We start from the raw sequence: 14353 nt of genomic DNA on the forward strand, positions 1-14353 counted from the left end.
ATTTCCTTGAGTCCCCAGAGCACATAAGCTTGCTCTTGGGGAGGTCATGTGGAAAAGATGGGGCTTCAGCTGGGTCCCAGCCGACTGGAAGACCCTGGACAAGTGGCAAAGGGGACACGGGACTGCCCAGAGCAAGACAGGGACGGGGGCCAGCCCAGGCAGGGAAGGACGGCAGGCAGGCCTGCCTCGGCACTGACCTCGGGGCATGTCCATGGGGTTGAAGCTGGCTAGCAGGTCACGGCACCACTGGCGGTCACCTTCCACCTTGCTCAGCCAGTTGTTGCAGTTGAAGTAGTAGCGGAGGTGAGGCCGCTTCATGTCGGTCACAGTCACACGATCCAGGTACCAGCTGGCATTCAGGCCGGTGTTGTCATGCTCGATCCTGGGGCAGAGGCAGACACCCACATGTCATTGGCAGCAAGAGATGACACCCTTCCACACTGGCATACCCAAATGTTCACTCCAAAGAGAGGTTCCCTCATTTTGTCGCGGTCGCTTTCCCCCTCGAGCCTCAGTTTCCTCATCTGCAAAACAGGAATACCTTGCAAGGTAGATGTGCCTATTAATGAGTGTTAACGTTGTGACATCACCTGCAAGGTAATATTGCCTTCCGCGGAAAGTCCAGGATTGCCCAGGCTTGCAGCGGGACCATCTTGAGCTTCACTTCTCTCCCTGATCCCCAGACCCCCAGAGACCCCCAGACACTCCCCTTAGTCTCTCCACCCAGAGGATACCCTGTAGCCATTTACACTGATGTTGCCTCACAGAAATATCACATGAGCTTGCATGTGTGAGCCATGTACATAGGTTTAGATTTTCTAGATATCTAGAAGCAAAAAAAACCCCAAAAAACAGGTGAAGTTCATTTTAATAATACATTCTATTTCATCCATTTATCATTTCAACATGCAACCGTGTGACAATTTATCAGTGCAATATTTTATATTCTCATACTAAGTTTTCAAAACTCCATTGTGCTCATATATGTACGGTGCATCTCAATTTGGAGTAGCCACATTTCAAGCACTCAGGAGCCACATGTGGCCAGGGGCTACTGGATCGGGCAGCATAGATCCACACTCTTCAAAATCTGGCCCCCCAAATTTCCTGCACTTCTGATAGTGCCCCTTATCCTTGGCAATCCCAGTTTTTTCTCTGAGGTCAGTTTCTCCCCCAGACCTTGACCCCTGCATAACCTCACTTTATGCCAAACATCACCTCCCTGTGCACTGCAGTGGGGCCTTATCTTTGCAGGCCCTCATGGGACAGACACAGCTCACAGCACACAGCCCCGATGGACCAATGACCCATGACGTGCCCGAGGATGTGTGCCTCTGTCTGGCACAGAGCCCAGCACCTAGTGGGACCTCAGCATAACGGTTGCCTTTCCCCACAGCAAAACCCTCTTCCCGACCCTCCCCTTCCCTGTTTGTCACACCCTTCCCTCACACACCAGTGCCGGGGCCCTCATTTGTCCCTTTTTTCCAAGAAAGACAGTGCATGGTCCTATACTTTCTAGTGGGAGGAAGACAACTTAGGACTGAGGCAGCCAGGCCCTAGCCTGGGTGCAATCAGACCCCAGATGATGACATTCTGATAAATGGGCATAAACTTGAATGGGTGTGGGTCGTAGGGAGGGAGGAAGGAGGGGGGGAAGGAGGGCAATTGAAGACTCTTCCTTGGCAACCAGGCTGATAGAATTATCCTTCCCAGCACACTCACACAGACGCCCCCAGAGAGAGGCAAGCTCTCTGTCATAAGGCACCCTGCAATGTGACCCAGCATCTCTAATACTTGCTGAGTGCCAGTTACCGTCTGAGCACTAACTTGCTGAGTCCCCCCTAACTCTAGGTGGTAGGAATCGTTATTACAAATGAGGAAACTGGGGCTTGGAGAGGAAACGCCCGAAGTTCCACAGCTAGCAAATGGAAAGGCAGAAGTTTGAACCAAGGCAATCTGGACTCAGAATCCACTCTTAACCACTATGCTAGTGTCTCTTAGAGCATATTTCCCAAGTTTGTGAGAAATTGTCTTAAGTAGTCTCAACACAGAGAAGTGAATCTCTAATGGGCAAGTTTAGGGAGCCATGACTCAACATGGGTGGGAAAGATCTGGGCCTTCAGTCACCCCTCAAATGACACCAGGGAGTAATTGACATCCAGAAAGTGTCAGTAGTGACATCAGTTCCTAATCTACTGGTTTTCATCTCACTTCCTTCCTGGTCAGGGGCCAGATTCTGACCTGATTTTGTAGATGAGGCCCACGTTGTTGGTTCTCACCCGGAAGACGTCGACATTGGCTTTCTCAAAGGCAGATTCACTCCTACAACGAACACGTGCACACTTAGTAATCTGCACTTGGCTCACAAGCCTGGGAGGAGAGCCAAGGGCTGGCATCCCCCTTCTTCCTCCACCATCCCAGTCCTGGGAAGTGCTATGAGTAACCACTCCCATTCTGAGACTCCTTTCTGACAGAGGGCAAGGTCGGTTACTACTCGTTCCTTGCTTTCACACTCAAGTTGTCCTGTGATGTTCGCCACACATCACTAAGGCAGGTATGGTGGGCAATAATTAGCCCCATTTTACAAACAAGGAAACTGCCAATTGATCGCAGGTCTGGGATCAGAACCTGGATCCCCAAAGTCATGACCCAATGCCCTCTGGCTGCTCTGCGTTGGGACAGCGGAGGAGGAAGGAGGCCATAGTGAACGCCATGGTGCTCTTGGGTCTGCAGGCCCCCGGGCCTCTCCTCACCTGCCTTGCTCTTGCTGGGGGGAGTTGCAATGGCAGCCCCAAGCGGATGTGGAGCTTGGGTGGTGGCCCATGGTCCTGCCATTCCAACAAGAAAGGAAACGCTCAACCAAAAAACCAGCAACCAGGGAGGCGGGTGGTGAGGGGAATGCGTATCTGGCATCACAAAGACGGTGTGAACAAAAGCAAGTACACCTGAGATGTTCCTCAATGAGCTGCCTGAGTGGGTCCAGACTCTGGAGCATCCTAGGTTGCATCAGCTTAGACACAGGAGGGCTGGAGCAGCCTCACCCGGAGTCCTCCGGGAGCAGAAACCTGAATCTCGCACGGACATCTGCTGTGTCCTCTGTGTGGGCTCAGACCCGGCCATCCAGTTCCACTCACAGCTCTTCCTGCCCACGCAGCGACGCCCTCACAGGCCGGAGAGCCGTCGACCTCCCCCAGGGCTTCCAGCCAGGGCTCTCGTCACCAGCACTCAGCCCACGGGAAAGAAAAGTGTGGAAGACAAACACATATAATAACTAGGCCATCACTGTGCTTCCAAATAAAGACAGAGGGGAAGAGCCTTCCCTCTAAGGCAACAAGGCTCAGACTTGGTAACAGAAGGCCTATAAGTTCTGCACACTCCAAAGCTGTGGTTCTCTGCAAACAGACCCACTTTAGCAAATAGTCTGTCCCGAGAAGTTTCCTTCAGGTGGGCATGTCGTGAGACATGAGGCCTAAGGTCCTCCAAAAGCAGGGCAGATCTCATGAAATTAAGTGGAAAATGTACACTGAGGGGTGCCTGGGTGGCTCAGTCGGTTAAGCATCCGATTTTGGCTCAGGTCATGATCTCACGGCTTGTGGGTTTGAGCCCCGCGTCGGGCTCTGTGCTGAGAGCTTGGAGCCTGGAGCTTGCTTCGGATTCTATGTCTCCCTCTCTCTCTGCCCCTCCCCTGCTCGCACTCTGTCTCTCTCTCCCTCAAAATAAATAAACATTAGAAAAAAAATTTTTAATGTACCCTGAGGCAGGCTTGTTGGGGGGAAAGAGGCCCCAAGTTGTGGTCTGGGCACCGAGGGGGAGGAGGAGAAAGTGATGGAAACTTCTGGCTTTTTGCTCGAGTGAAAGGGCCCCTTCTCTGGGGTTGCTGCACATACCTGTGAGAATCTTATCTCCAAAAGTGATGAACAACAACCCCATGTTGTGCTGCAGGGTAAGAGCAGATGTGCAACAACGTGGAAAACACAGGAACGTCAAATCTAAGCACCATCAGGCTTGTGTGGGTGGGATATAAGGAAGTGAACAAGAGGTATTTTCAACCTATGAGACCAGGAAATAAATGTGTAGAATAGACAAGGGTCTCTACACCAGATAAATACCCTAAGAAATAGCCACCCTGGGAGGCTGTGAGGTAGAATATTACGCAGCCACCAAAAACTCCCATTATAATGTTAATGGAACAGGAACAGGTTTATGATATGGGCTTAAAAGAAAAAGCATTTGCAAAAGAAAATGTAGGAACACCACGGGAGGCCAGCTGCTTTTAAAAACAATGAAGAAGGGGGCGCCTGGGTGGCGCAGTCGGTTAAGCGTCCGACTTCAGCCAGGTCACGATCTCGCAGTCCGTGAGTTCGAGCCCCGCGTCAGGCTCTGGGCTGATGGCTCAGAGCCTGGAGCCTGTTTCCGATTCTGTGTCTCCCTCTCTCTCTGCCCCTCCCCCGTTCATGCTCTGTCTCTCTCTGTCCCAAAAATAAATAAATGTTGAAAAAAAAAAAAAAACAATGAAGAAGAAGGATTTATACAAAACATCATGTCTCGATGGTAAGAGTATTATGAAGTGTTGCTTATGTTTTCTGGTCCGTGTATGTATTTTCTAAGTTTGCCAAAGGGAGTACATCTCGATCTGTGATTATGCACATGGCGACAGGTCCTGTCTCCACAGCCCCCCATGCCCCGAGGCCAGCAGCTGCCTGGGCTGAATCCTTGGGGGATGAGTTCGAGGCTTGTCAGGCTTCATCTGCTGAGCCGCCTGGAATTTGGAAAACAGCGAGTGCCCATGAGCAGGGGAAGAGGAGGATGATTTGGAAGGAGAGCAGCTGGTGTCCTGGGGGGCCTCTGACCACAGCTCCTTCTGGAGAAGCACTGACAGCTCCCTGCGACCTACACAAAGGCCCTGAGCCCAGGGCCAGGGAGAATGTGGATGTGTGCATTCCAGCGTGTTTGTTAAATAGTTGACCGCCATGCTTCACTGTCTCATGGAAAACACTTTGTGAAAAGCAAAGCGGAAGGAGGGGGACCAGGAGAGAAAGAACTACCAGTGGGGGCAGAGGGTCTCAGGACCACACCCGAGTGTTCCAGGGCATCACACAATGTGGAGTGATTGTCTGCAGTGTCAACATCTTCCGAAAGACGAGAGGAAGGCCTTGTGAGGGCCTGTCCTCAGAGGAACGAAAAGAAGGACTGTGGAGACAGGCCTACCCGGACTCTCTTCTTGCAGGGAGCGGCCAGGATAATCCCAAACAAACCCCAACCTCAGCCCACTGGGGTCAGATTCCCGAATCCCCACGTCTGGGAAGTCAGAATGCAATGCCGGTGGGTTTCAGAAGCTGGAGGTGAGGTGGAAATACCAAAGCATGGAGGGTCCCCTGTCAAAGGAAACATTAGAAATGCAGACCACTCGTTTCTTTGTGGAGACTGCGGCTTCACCGGGGCTCCTGGACACTCAGCAAATGAAGCGTAATGCAGTACCCAGCCCCCTCCCTGTCCGTACCTGCCCATTCAGCGGGGACCCCTACCCAGGAGAGGCTTCACAGGCTGCACAGGGCATTTTAGCCGCCAGCCTGGCAGGGCCAGCAGGCTAAAATGCCAGGCGTTCTCTGACACTCAGCTGGCGAATTCTCAACAGGAGATCCGTGTTCCAGAAGATGCATGAAATCCCATCCTTTTGCCATATTCTGAACATGTGACCCAGTCAGTGCTGGGAGTGGTCCTGGGTCACCGGGAAGGGCGCCCAGCATATGGGGGCCTTCCTGTGGGACCCAGGGCTGTTGACACTCAGCTTGGTCTGGGGTTGGGGTGGAGCTAACAGAGGATCAAAGTGAACACGTCACACTCTTTGCTGCCCAAGAGACGGGCCAGTGTGTACGGAGGAATTTAGACACTAGACCAAGAGGATAAGCACAATCAGCATGTTAACCTCAGGCACCAAATAATTGCAGCAGAATGATTCTGTATTGGGAAATAAGCATGCTGAGAAGCCATGTGGGAGGTCCTGGGGCTCAGGAGAAAAGGCAGAAGACGGAGCAGGAACAGAAGGGAGAAAAGAGAGGATGTAGGCGAAGCGGGAGAGGACGGTGGGGTGAGGGGACAAGACCAGACACTGTGGAGAAAGCAGCCAGGAAGAAATTCCAGGATAGGCAGTGGTTTAATCTTAAGATGAGGGAGTCTGTCTAGTATTCCATTTTAAGTCATTTGCTTGGCGTGCTGGGAACTCCCTCTGGTGCCCTGAGTACTGGTGAAGTCTGATGCACTCAAAAACACCTTGTAGCCCGTGTGTACGTGCGTGTGTGTGTGTGCGCGCGCGCGCCCGTGTGTGTGTGTGTGTGTGTGTGTGTGTGTGTGTGTGTGTGTGTGTAAGGCAAGGAAAAGGAGCTCAGTTCCAGTTGACATGCGAGTTGGGTTTGGGTGACACAGCGTGGCAAAGAGGGACCAGCAGCAGACAGCGAGATGAGAGATTCCAAGCCAGACCCCAGGGCAAGGGTGGGGGTGAGGGGTGGGCTGGAACACCTGCATCTAAATAGCACAGAGCACGGTGACCTCTGCGGCCCTGGCGTCTGGGTCACCCAGGCAGCCTGGGATTCCTTGGAAAGCGGTGCTCCCCTCCCAGGCCCAAGGTCTCCGTCTTGAACTGAATGCATCTTAGATGGCGAGGACTGACTGTGTCTTTGCAATTCTCTCTGCAGACATTTCCCTGGGGTCTTGCGGCAGCCAGATTCATCCTTCTGGGCCGCATCGTAAATCGGGCCTCTGCTGATCAGCTTGCAAGCAAGGCCTGCCACAGCCTGTCCTCCCCTCCTGGCCCCTTGCTGCCTCCATGTGTCTGCAAGCTGTTCCCCGTGGTCTAAACTACCTTCCTCCTGCCCCTCTCTCTGAGTCTTTCCCTCACCCAAGGCCCAGATCACCTGCCCTTCCCTATAAAGTCCCACTCTGGCCGCCCTGACCGTATGACACTTCCTGAGCCCTGGCTGTTTGCCAACAACTGGAAGAGGGGCCAGAGGGATGAAGCAGACTCCCCTCATCACCCCTCCACCTGGCATCCCTGTGCATGTCACCTCTCCAGCCTCCCAGGACATATGCTGATGCTACAAAAGGAGACCATCTCCCAAACCACCCACTCCCCATGGGCTCCTGCAGAGCCCTCCAGGCCAGCCTGCCCGGAGTCCTGGCCAGACCTGTGCCCCTGCTGTCCCACCTGGAGCACCACACAGGTACGGGAGAGACCTCGGAGTAGCAGGGGGAAGGGGTGTTGACTTCTGTCCACGGGGCTGGCGGGAGGGCCTGCGTGTGACGCCCGGAGACCTCCTGGCCCTGCTCGTGTCTTAGCCCCTCTGCTGTGAGGCAGTACCTTCCACACTGAGAAGGAAGGCTGGATCTCACACTCCTGGAAACGGGGACTCAGGGACAAACCTTCACACCAGCTCATGAAGGGTGACTCTGGGGCCTTCCCGAGAGGCTGTTTTGACAAATGAAAAGGCCGAGGGGGAAGAGTGAGGGCACTAGGTGCAAGAAAGTGGGAAAGACAGTGAGAAATGACCATGAAAGGAGAAAATGGCTCTTTTTGCTTCAAAAGGGCAGGCTGTGGACGCTAGAAACCAGCTTGGCTGCATTCCCAGAGCCTAATGGCTTCTCCCTAGAACGGTGTGTGCTCGGGGGAGGTCACATGGCAAAGAGGATGGACATTTCATGTCTTCCCTTTACCGTGCCCACATCACTGGTGAGAAAGACTTCCACAAGCCAGTCACTCTGCAGTGTAAGCAGTACAAGAAGGCGGGTACCCCGTTCTGCAGAAATGGACAAAATAGGACGTTATGCCTGCCTCGATGGGATCGCATTTATACCACAGCCCGCGCTCAGGGTAAACCTGGGACACGGGGCCAGGTCAGTCTGTGAAGCACAGAGTTCGGGAATGTCCTGGCCTGTGGTCCCCACCCCTCTATAGCCTCCCCGGCCCCCTTGGAAGTGACGACCTGGAAGCCTGCAGGGGAAGCTCCCACGCACCCTCTGGGCCACAGGGCCAGCGCTTGAGGAAAATGTCCACATCAAGTACCTGGGGTTTGAGGACCAGCTTTATCATCTAGGAGCTCCATGGCTCAGAGCTAATCTCCACTCCTCTCTAGACCTCAGTTTCGCCATGAATAAGTTGAAATAAATTTAGTGGTTTTTCAAACTTTTCTTGGCTATAGAACTCCCGGTACAAATAAAATCTGACTCCGAGACTCGGTGGGTAAGACAACCATCAGTGAGCTACTCTGCAGGAAGGATGGAGGCACGATGGGCCCAGAACCAACGGACCGATCCCTGGTTCCATTCAGCACAGATTGAAAACCAGGGCCTAGACCACGCCTGCAGCCCCTGGGAAGCTCTAGAACGCTAGAATTCCGCCAAAGCGTTCCCATGTTTTGCTCTGGGTATATCTGTGTGCGCCTGTGTGCGGTCGGGGGACAGGGTCAAAACAAAGAGATAGCAGCCCCTGCTGTCAATGGATCACAAATGATATGGGGAACACAGGTGCACACATGAACACATACACAGAGCACGTCTACACAGACACGCACACGAGCACACATGCTAGCCTATACGGCTGACTCGAGTGTGCGTTAGCAGGTTTAGTGTGACACTGGGCCCCTGGAGAGACACAGGTGCAGAGCACTTTAAGCTCATGCTTCCTTTGAATGCATGCTTTTGTTTCTTCCTCTCAACTGCCCTGTAAGTTTGGTAAAAGGGGAATTCTCACTCCCAGATGCTAGATGAGGAAGCCAGGCCGTTGGATGCAAAGAGATTTGGCCAAAGTTACATGGCAACCACGTGGTAAAGCTGGACCTAGACCCAGGTTTCTTAGTCCTGAGTGTCCTCTCCCAAAGCAAGGGACAGCTAATAAGTTCCTGGGGAAGTCAGAGATCCAAAGTGGGCGATACTTCTCACAAAAGCCAACAGGGGAGCTAAGGAATATTGGCTGGAGATGACTGGGAGAGACCTGGTTGACAGAGGCCCCGTGCCACTTAATATGCCTGTGGACACACGGGTCTTCTCCCCGGGCTCCAGAACGGCACCAACCCCGACTAATGGCCCGTGACCCCCACTAAGGCCAAGTTGGTACTCACTTGCTGGTGAGGTGGAGCTTGGGAGAGAGCCCATTCTCTCCGAAAATGGTGATGAAGACATTGGCATCTGTCCCTGCGCCGCGAACATCCCCCGTGGCTATGACCACCTCGTAGACTGGAGGAGAAAAGAGAACACATCACAGGCTTCTGAGAAAACCCAGAATCCTACAGGGGCTTGGAGAAATCACAGCTCCTGCCAGCTGTGCAGAGGATATCCAGCCACAAAGGCGTCTATTCTATAAACCCCGCTCCAGCCCACAAGCCACTGAGCCAGGGTCAGAGCCACACCAACTCCCGTGTAAGACCCAAACCTCCTATTTAATGCCACACATTCATCTTACAGGTGAGGAGCCTGCAGGCAACAGGGAAAGCCCAGGTCACATACCACTCGGTGTCAGCACTAGAGTCCAGCCCAGGGCCTCTGGAGGCCTGGTCTGTGATCTTTCCAGCACAGCACTCATGTGCCTCCTAGACCTGGCCTTCTTCAGAGCCTGCACCTGCCCCTCACTCTCCTCTCTGCCCTCTACGAACACAGCTGCATTGCCAGCCCTCGTCTCCCGTGAGCTCCCGGGCGCTGCCATCACAGGCTCCAGACAAGGCATCCCAGAGCCGAGCAGAGCTTTGTCCAGTGTCCCTTCTTAGCAGGGGCACTGATTTCCCTTCTCTGAGGTTCCTAGAACCTTGTGCTGTTTGCTGTCGATGCCTTTTCTCTTGAAGTCCCTGGTTCTGATGAAGGTCTTGATCAAGGTACTACAAGACAAGAAAGGAAGCAGCAGTACATTTGCACAACTCCTTGTCTCTGGGGACAAACAAATCCTAATTCTTCATAGCCTACACCACAAGGGTGCCTGATCTGTACACAAGCCCTCCTTGGACGACTCCAGGGCCTGAAGCGTTGCCCACACAGCTTTGCACGTACATAAGGGCCTTTCCAAACTGAGGGTCCACAGAAGAATGAGCAGGATGGTGGAAATCCCAGGACCACATCACCTGTGAGAAGACAGAGGCCTGGAGATGTGTGGTTTGGAGAAAAGGAGAGTCTGGGGCACGAGAGGGATGAGGAAGCTGCCTCAAAAGCTGATTTCAAGGGCACACAGCTCCTTCAACAGCACACTGGCCATAAAAAATGTGATAAATTGGACTTAGTGAAAATTAAGACCATCATGAGAATGAAAAGGCGAAGATATTTGGAACGCATTTGGCTATCAAAGGACTCATAAGCAGAAGATATAAAGAAGCCATACAAATAAATAAGGAAAACAGATACCACACTATTAGGGCAACAAATTGTTTAAAAGATAAACACACACTTACAAGAAGACCCAGACATTCCACTTTGGGTATTCACCTGGGAGAAATAAAAACATGCCTTCTCAAAGACCCACGTACAAACATTCAAAGCAGCTTTGTACATAACAGCTCTACACTTGATCTTAGCCAAAAGGCCGAGAAGCAATAATAATGGCTCTAAACTGGACACAACCTAAATATGCAACCGCAGGTGAACGGATCAACAAATCGTGATATAACCATACGACGGAATCCTACTCAGCAACAGAAAGGAGTGAACCACCCTTATATGCAATATAGGTGAATCTCAAGCAGGTTATGTTGAGCAAAAGAAGTCAGACATAAGACACTGCACACTATAATGCCATTTGCATGAATCTCTAAAAAGACTAAACTATTTTAACAGAAAGCGGAACACAGCTGCCTGGAGTTTGCAGCATGGAGAATTGACTGAGGAGGGGCTCAGGGAACTTTGGGGGATAATTTAAATGCTCTATACATAGATTGGGCTAATGGTTACACAGAGGTATACATTTGTCAATGCCCATCAAACAGCACATTTAAAATCGATACATTTTGGGGTGCCTGGGTGGCTCAGCCGGTTAAGCATCCGACTTCAGCTCAGGTCATGATCTCGCGGTTCATGAGTTCAGGCCCCGCATCGGGCTCTGTGCTGACAGCTCAGACATGGGGCCTGTTTCAGATTCTGTGTCTTCTTCTCTCTCTGGCCCTTCCCCTCTCAAGCTCTGGCTCTCTCACTCTCTCTCTCTCTCAAAAATAAATAAACATTAAAAAAATTTTTTTAAATAAATTAAAATTGATGCATTTTATTAAAAAGTAGTTACAGTTCAATAAAACTGTATTTCAATAAAATTGACAAATGGGCCAAAGATTTAAGTAGGCAAGTCATAGGCGAAGATATCCAAATGGCCAATAAACATATGGAAGAGTGTTCAGCATCACTATTTGTCGGGGAAATGCAAACTGAAATTACAATGAGATACTACTATATCCCCACCAGAATGGCTAAAATTAAAAAGACTGACAGTGCTAAGTGTTGGCAAGAACGTGTCCTGATCTGAATGGTAATTACCCAAGCACGCACATACCTGAAAAGTCACCCAACTGTATCTTTGTGAAAGTTTTATACTGTATATATATTATTCCCCAATTTAAAAATTTTAATTAAAAAACTTAATTCAGATGGCCAAAGAACGACCTCGCGGAGGACACATATCCCGGGGAAAACACAACATTCTGTTTGGCTCCAGAGGGGACGACCCCAACGAACAAAGTACCCTCCCTGGTCAGCACAAAGAACCATCAATGGCACCATAGCATTGCTCCTGGCACAGAGCCTGGCACGTAGGAAGTGCACAATAAATAATTACCTGGGGGAATGAATGAGCAAATGAATGTGTCAATCGATGAAATGAACATAGACTATGGAACTCAAGTGACCGATATCTGACCCCCAATTCGACCATTACTGGCTATGTGATAGCAACCAAATTTTGTACACAGCCTCCATTTCCTCATCTCTGAAGCAGGAACAATCTCTTCCTTGAAGGATTGTGACCAGGATTGAATCAAATAAAACAAAATTTTCAGTGTTCGTTCTCACTGACTCTAGCACTTGCATTTCGAGGAACTTATCTTACAGACGCTCTTCCACAGTTGGATAAAAGATATGCGTTCCTCGAGTGGTAGACTGCCCTCATAATCACCACCACCATCATCACCATCATCCCTATCATGGTCATCATCATCTCCATTGCCAGCATCAAAGGCATCAACATCATGCCCGCCATTATCCCCATTAAAAATTCTCAGGGAGGCTGCCTTGGGATATTGTACCGCAACCGATGCTGGGCAAGCCTGTCTGGGCTGCACAAGAGGAGAGGGTCTCAGGGCTGGAAGCGTGTGCCGGATGGCCCCCAAGGTCCCTTGGATCTCAGGTTCTGAAATGAGTCACACTATTCCCCTCATGGCCCTGTCCGAGCCAGGAGACAGACCAATGCCGGGGCTCAGCCTTCCCTCAGAGGATTGACGGAGCCGCTCTGCTCCCACTGGCTGTTGCTGAGCTCCACTGTAGCCTGGAGGTGACCTGAAGAACAGAGAGGGACACCGAGGCCTTTCTCCTTTTCCTCCTTCTTCTTCCCCATCCCACTCCCCAACAGTCTCCCCATAATGCAAGAACTGGAGCTCAAAAGAGTGGGAGACATGTTGTTCTAGAAGCGAGAGAGTAGCAGTGACCACGAGGGTTCAGCATGTAACTACCATTAGCAGCATCTATCTTTACTGCCAGTGTCCTGCACCTGACTGGGGGGCCTGTGCGCCCACATCTCTTAGAAATGTCAGCGTTACACCCACCTCGCCTTGCTCTTCCCCAAGCGCCGGTACCACAGTCAAGGTCAAGCTGCACAAGAGCAAGCACGTGCCAGACCAGCTCGATTCAGATTCTGACTGGGACTTGGTAGCTTTGTGATCTCGGGCGAGTTATGTAACTTCGCCACGCCTCAGTTTCCCCATCTGAGAAAGAGGACAAGGACCCCACCTGCTCCTCGGCTGGTTGTGAGGATCTCACTGGTTAGTATGAGCACAGTTCTCTCGATGCGCCTGGTGCACAGAGCACCATTCCGTCTGGCGGCACTGAGAGGTCAAGGGGGGACTCGCCTTGAGAAAGGATATTTTAAACTCTTCTTCTCTCTCCTGCCTGCGACTTTGCTCAAGTCACTTAAGTTCTCAGGACCTCAGTCCTTAACCTGTGAATTGGGACTGATCACACCTGCCTTGTTCTTAGGAATCTTCGAGATCAAAGGTGAGCACGGAGGGAAGAAGGCTTCACGAAGGGTAAAAAGAAGAGCAAACATGTGAGGGACCAGATAGCCACACAGGCGTGCAGAGCCCCTGAACAGAAGTGGACAGGGTGGCAGGTCCGGGAGCTTTGAGAATGTGCTTCCCGGCAGGCAGCCGTGTGCACTGGGGAGCTGAGAGTACTTGCCAAGGGTGCTGCACCCACATCCAGCTGCAAACACCCCCCCCCCCACAACTGGTGTGGGCTTGTAGCACCTGCGCTGGGGGAGGGCGACAATGCCTCACTCGTCCAGGCACATCTTTTCTTCCCGCAGCCCCCACTCCCCGCCTCCACCCCAGGAGGCACCCGGGACATCCTGCCGGGAAAGGGACCCCAGCTGAGCCACGGCCTGCGTGCAGCGACCACCTTCTCTGAGCCTGGATCTGTGCTGGCAGCTGGGGGAGGAGTGAGGACAAGGGAAGGAGGGCCCCACCTTCACGGAGGGCCGTGTGGCTGAGGCTTAAGAGGCTACGACACTCCAGGCTTGCGTGAAGCAGCGGAACAATGAAGAAGTGGATGTGATCAAGGAGTTCCCGGTGGGCTGGGATTAAGGAAGCCTTCATGGAGGAGGGGCACCCGAGCTGGGCTTTCAAAGTTAAGATAGGAAGAGGGAGAAAGGGGAGGGCGAGCAAGTCCATGGGCAGGCACAGGGCAGGCGTTCAATGGATATTTGGTATCTCAATGGATAGACGGGTGAATGAATGAATAGGTGAGTGAATGAATGAATGTGGTGCTTACAGGGACTAGTGAGCCACTTTGGAGTAAGCACGGAGAATTTAAATGCCTTCAGGGGCCAGGCAGGCAGCGTCCATGGGCGAAGCGGACCTAGTCTGAGCGACAGGGAGCAGTGGAGACTGTGATGTCCACAAACTGGATGTCCACAGCCTACAGGAGTTCACAGGCCAAACCTTTGAAAACATGGTAACGGCAAAAAAAACCCCTGAACACCATCAAACCAAACCAACGACGACCCTCTGCGGGCCAAAATTACCTTCTGGACCCCCGATTCTGCCCTCTCTGATTATCTGGCAAGAAGGTGGAACCCTTCAAAGCAGCCCCATCCACCCCGATCGGCGGTGGGGGCAGGGGGTGCACA

The 14353-nt window shown here is 52.0% G+C and overlaps 1 protein-coding gene across 2 annotated transcripts in view; it reads right to left on the reverse strand.

Moving 5' to 3' along the window:
* Positions 1-14353, reverse strand: part of LOXHD1 (lipoxygenase homology PLAT domains 1) — a 164233-nt gene that overhangs the window by 149140 nt on the left and 740 nt on the right. The window contains exons 2-4 of one of the 2 annotated variants that reach the window (XM_053205540.1): positions 9111-9225; positions 2242-2322; positions 198-382 (exon numbers count right to left, since the gene is read on the reverse strand). In XM_053205540.1, the coding sequence (XP_053061515.1) occupies positions 198-382; positions 2242-2322; positions 9111-9225 (381 nt within the window). Of the gene's footprint in view, positions 1-197; positions 383-2241; positions 3468-9110; positions 9226-14353 lie in introns of those variants that run through there. The other variant, XM_053205539.1, reaches the window with a different exon arrangement.

The sequence above is a fragment of the Acinonyx jubatus genome, chromosome D3, assembly GCF_027475565.1.
Source record: "Acinonyx jubatus isolate Ajub_Pintada_27869175 chromosome D3, VMU_Ajub_asm_v1.0, whole genome shotgun sequence".
Lineage (NCBI taxonomy): Eukaryota > Metazoa > Chordata > Mammalia > Carnivora > Felidae > Acinonyx > Acinonyx jubatus.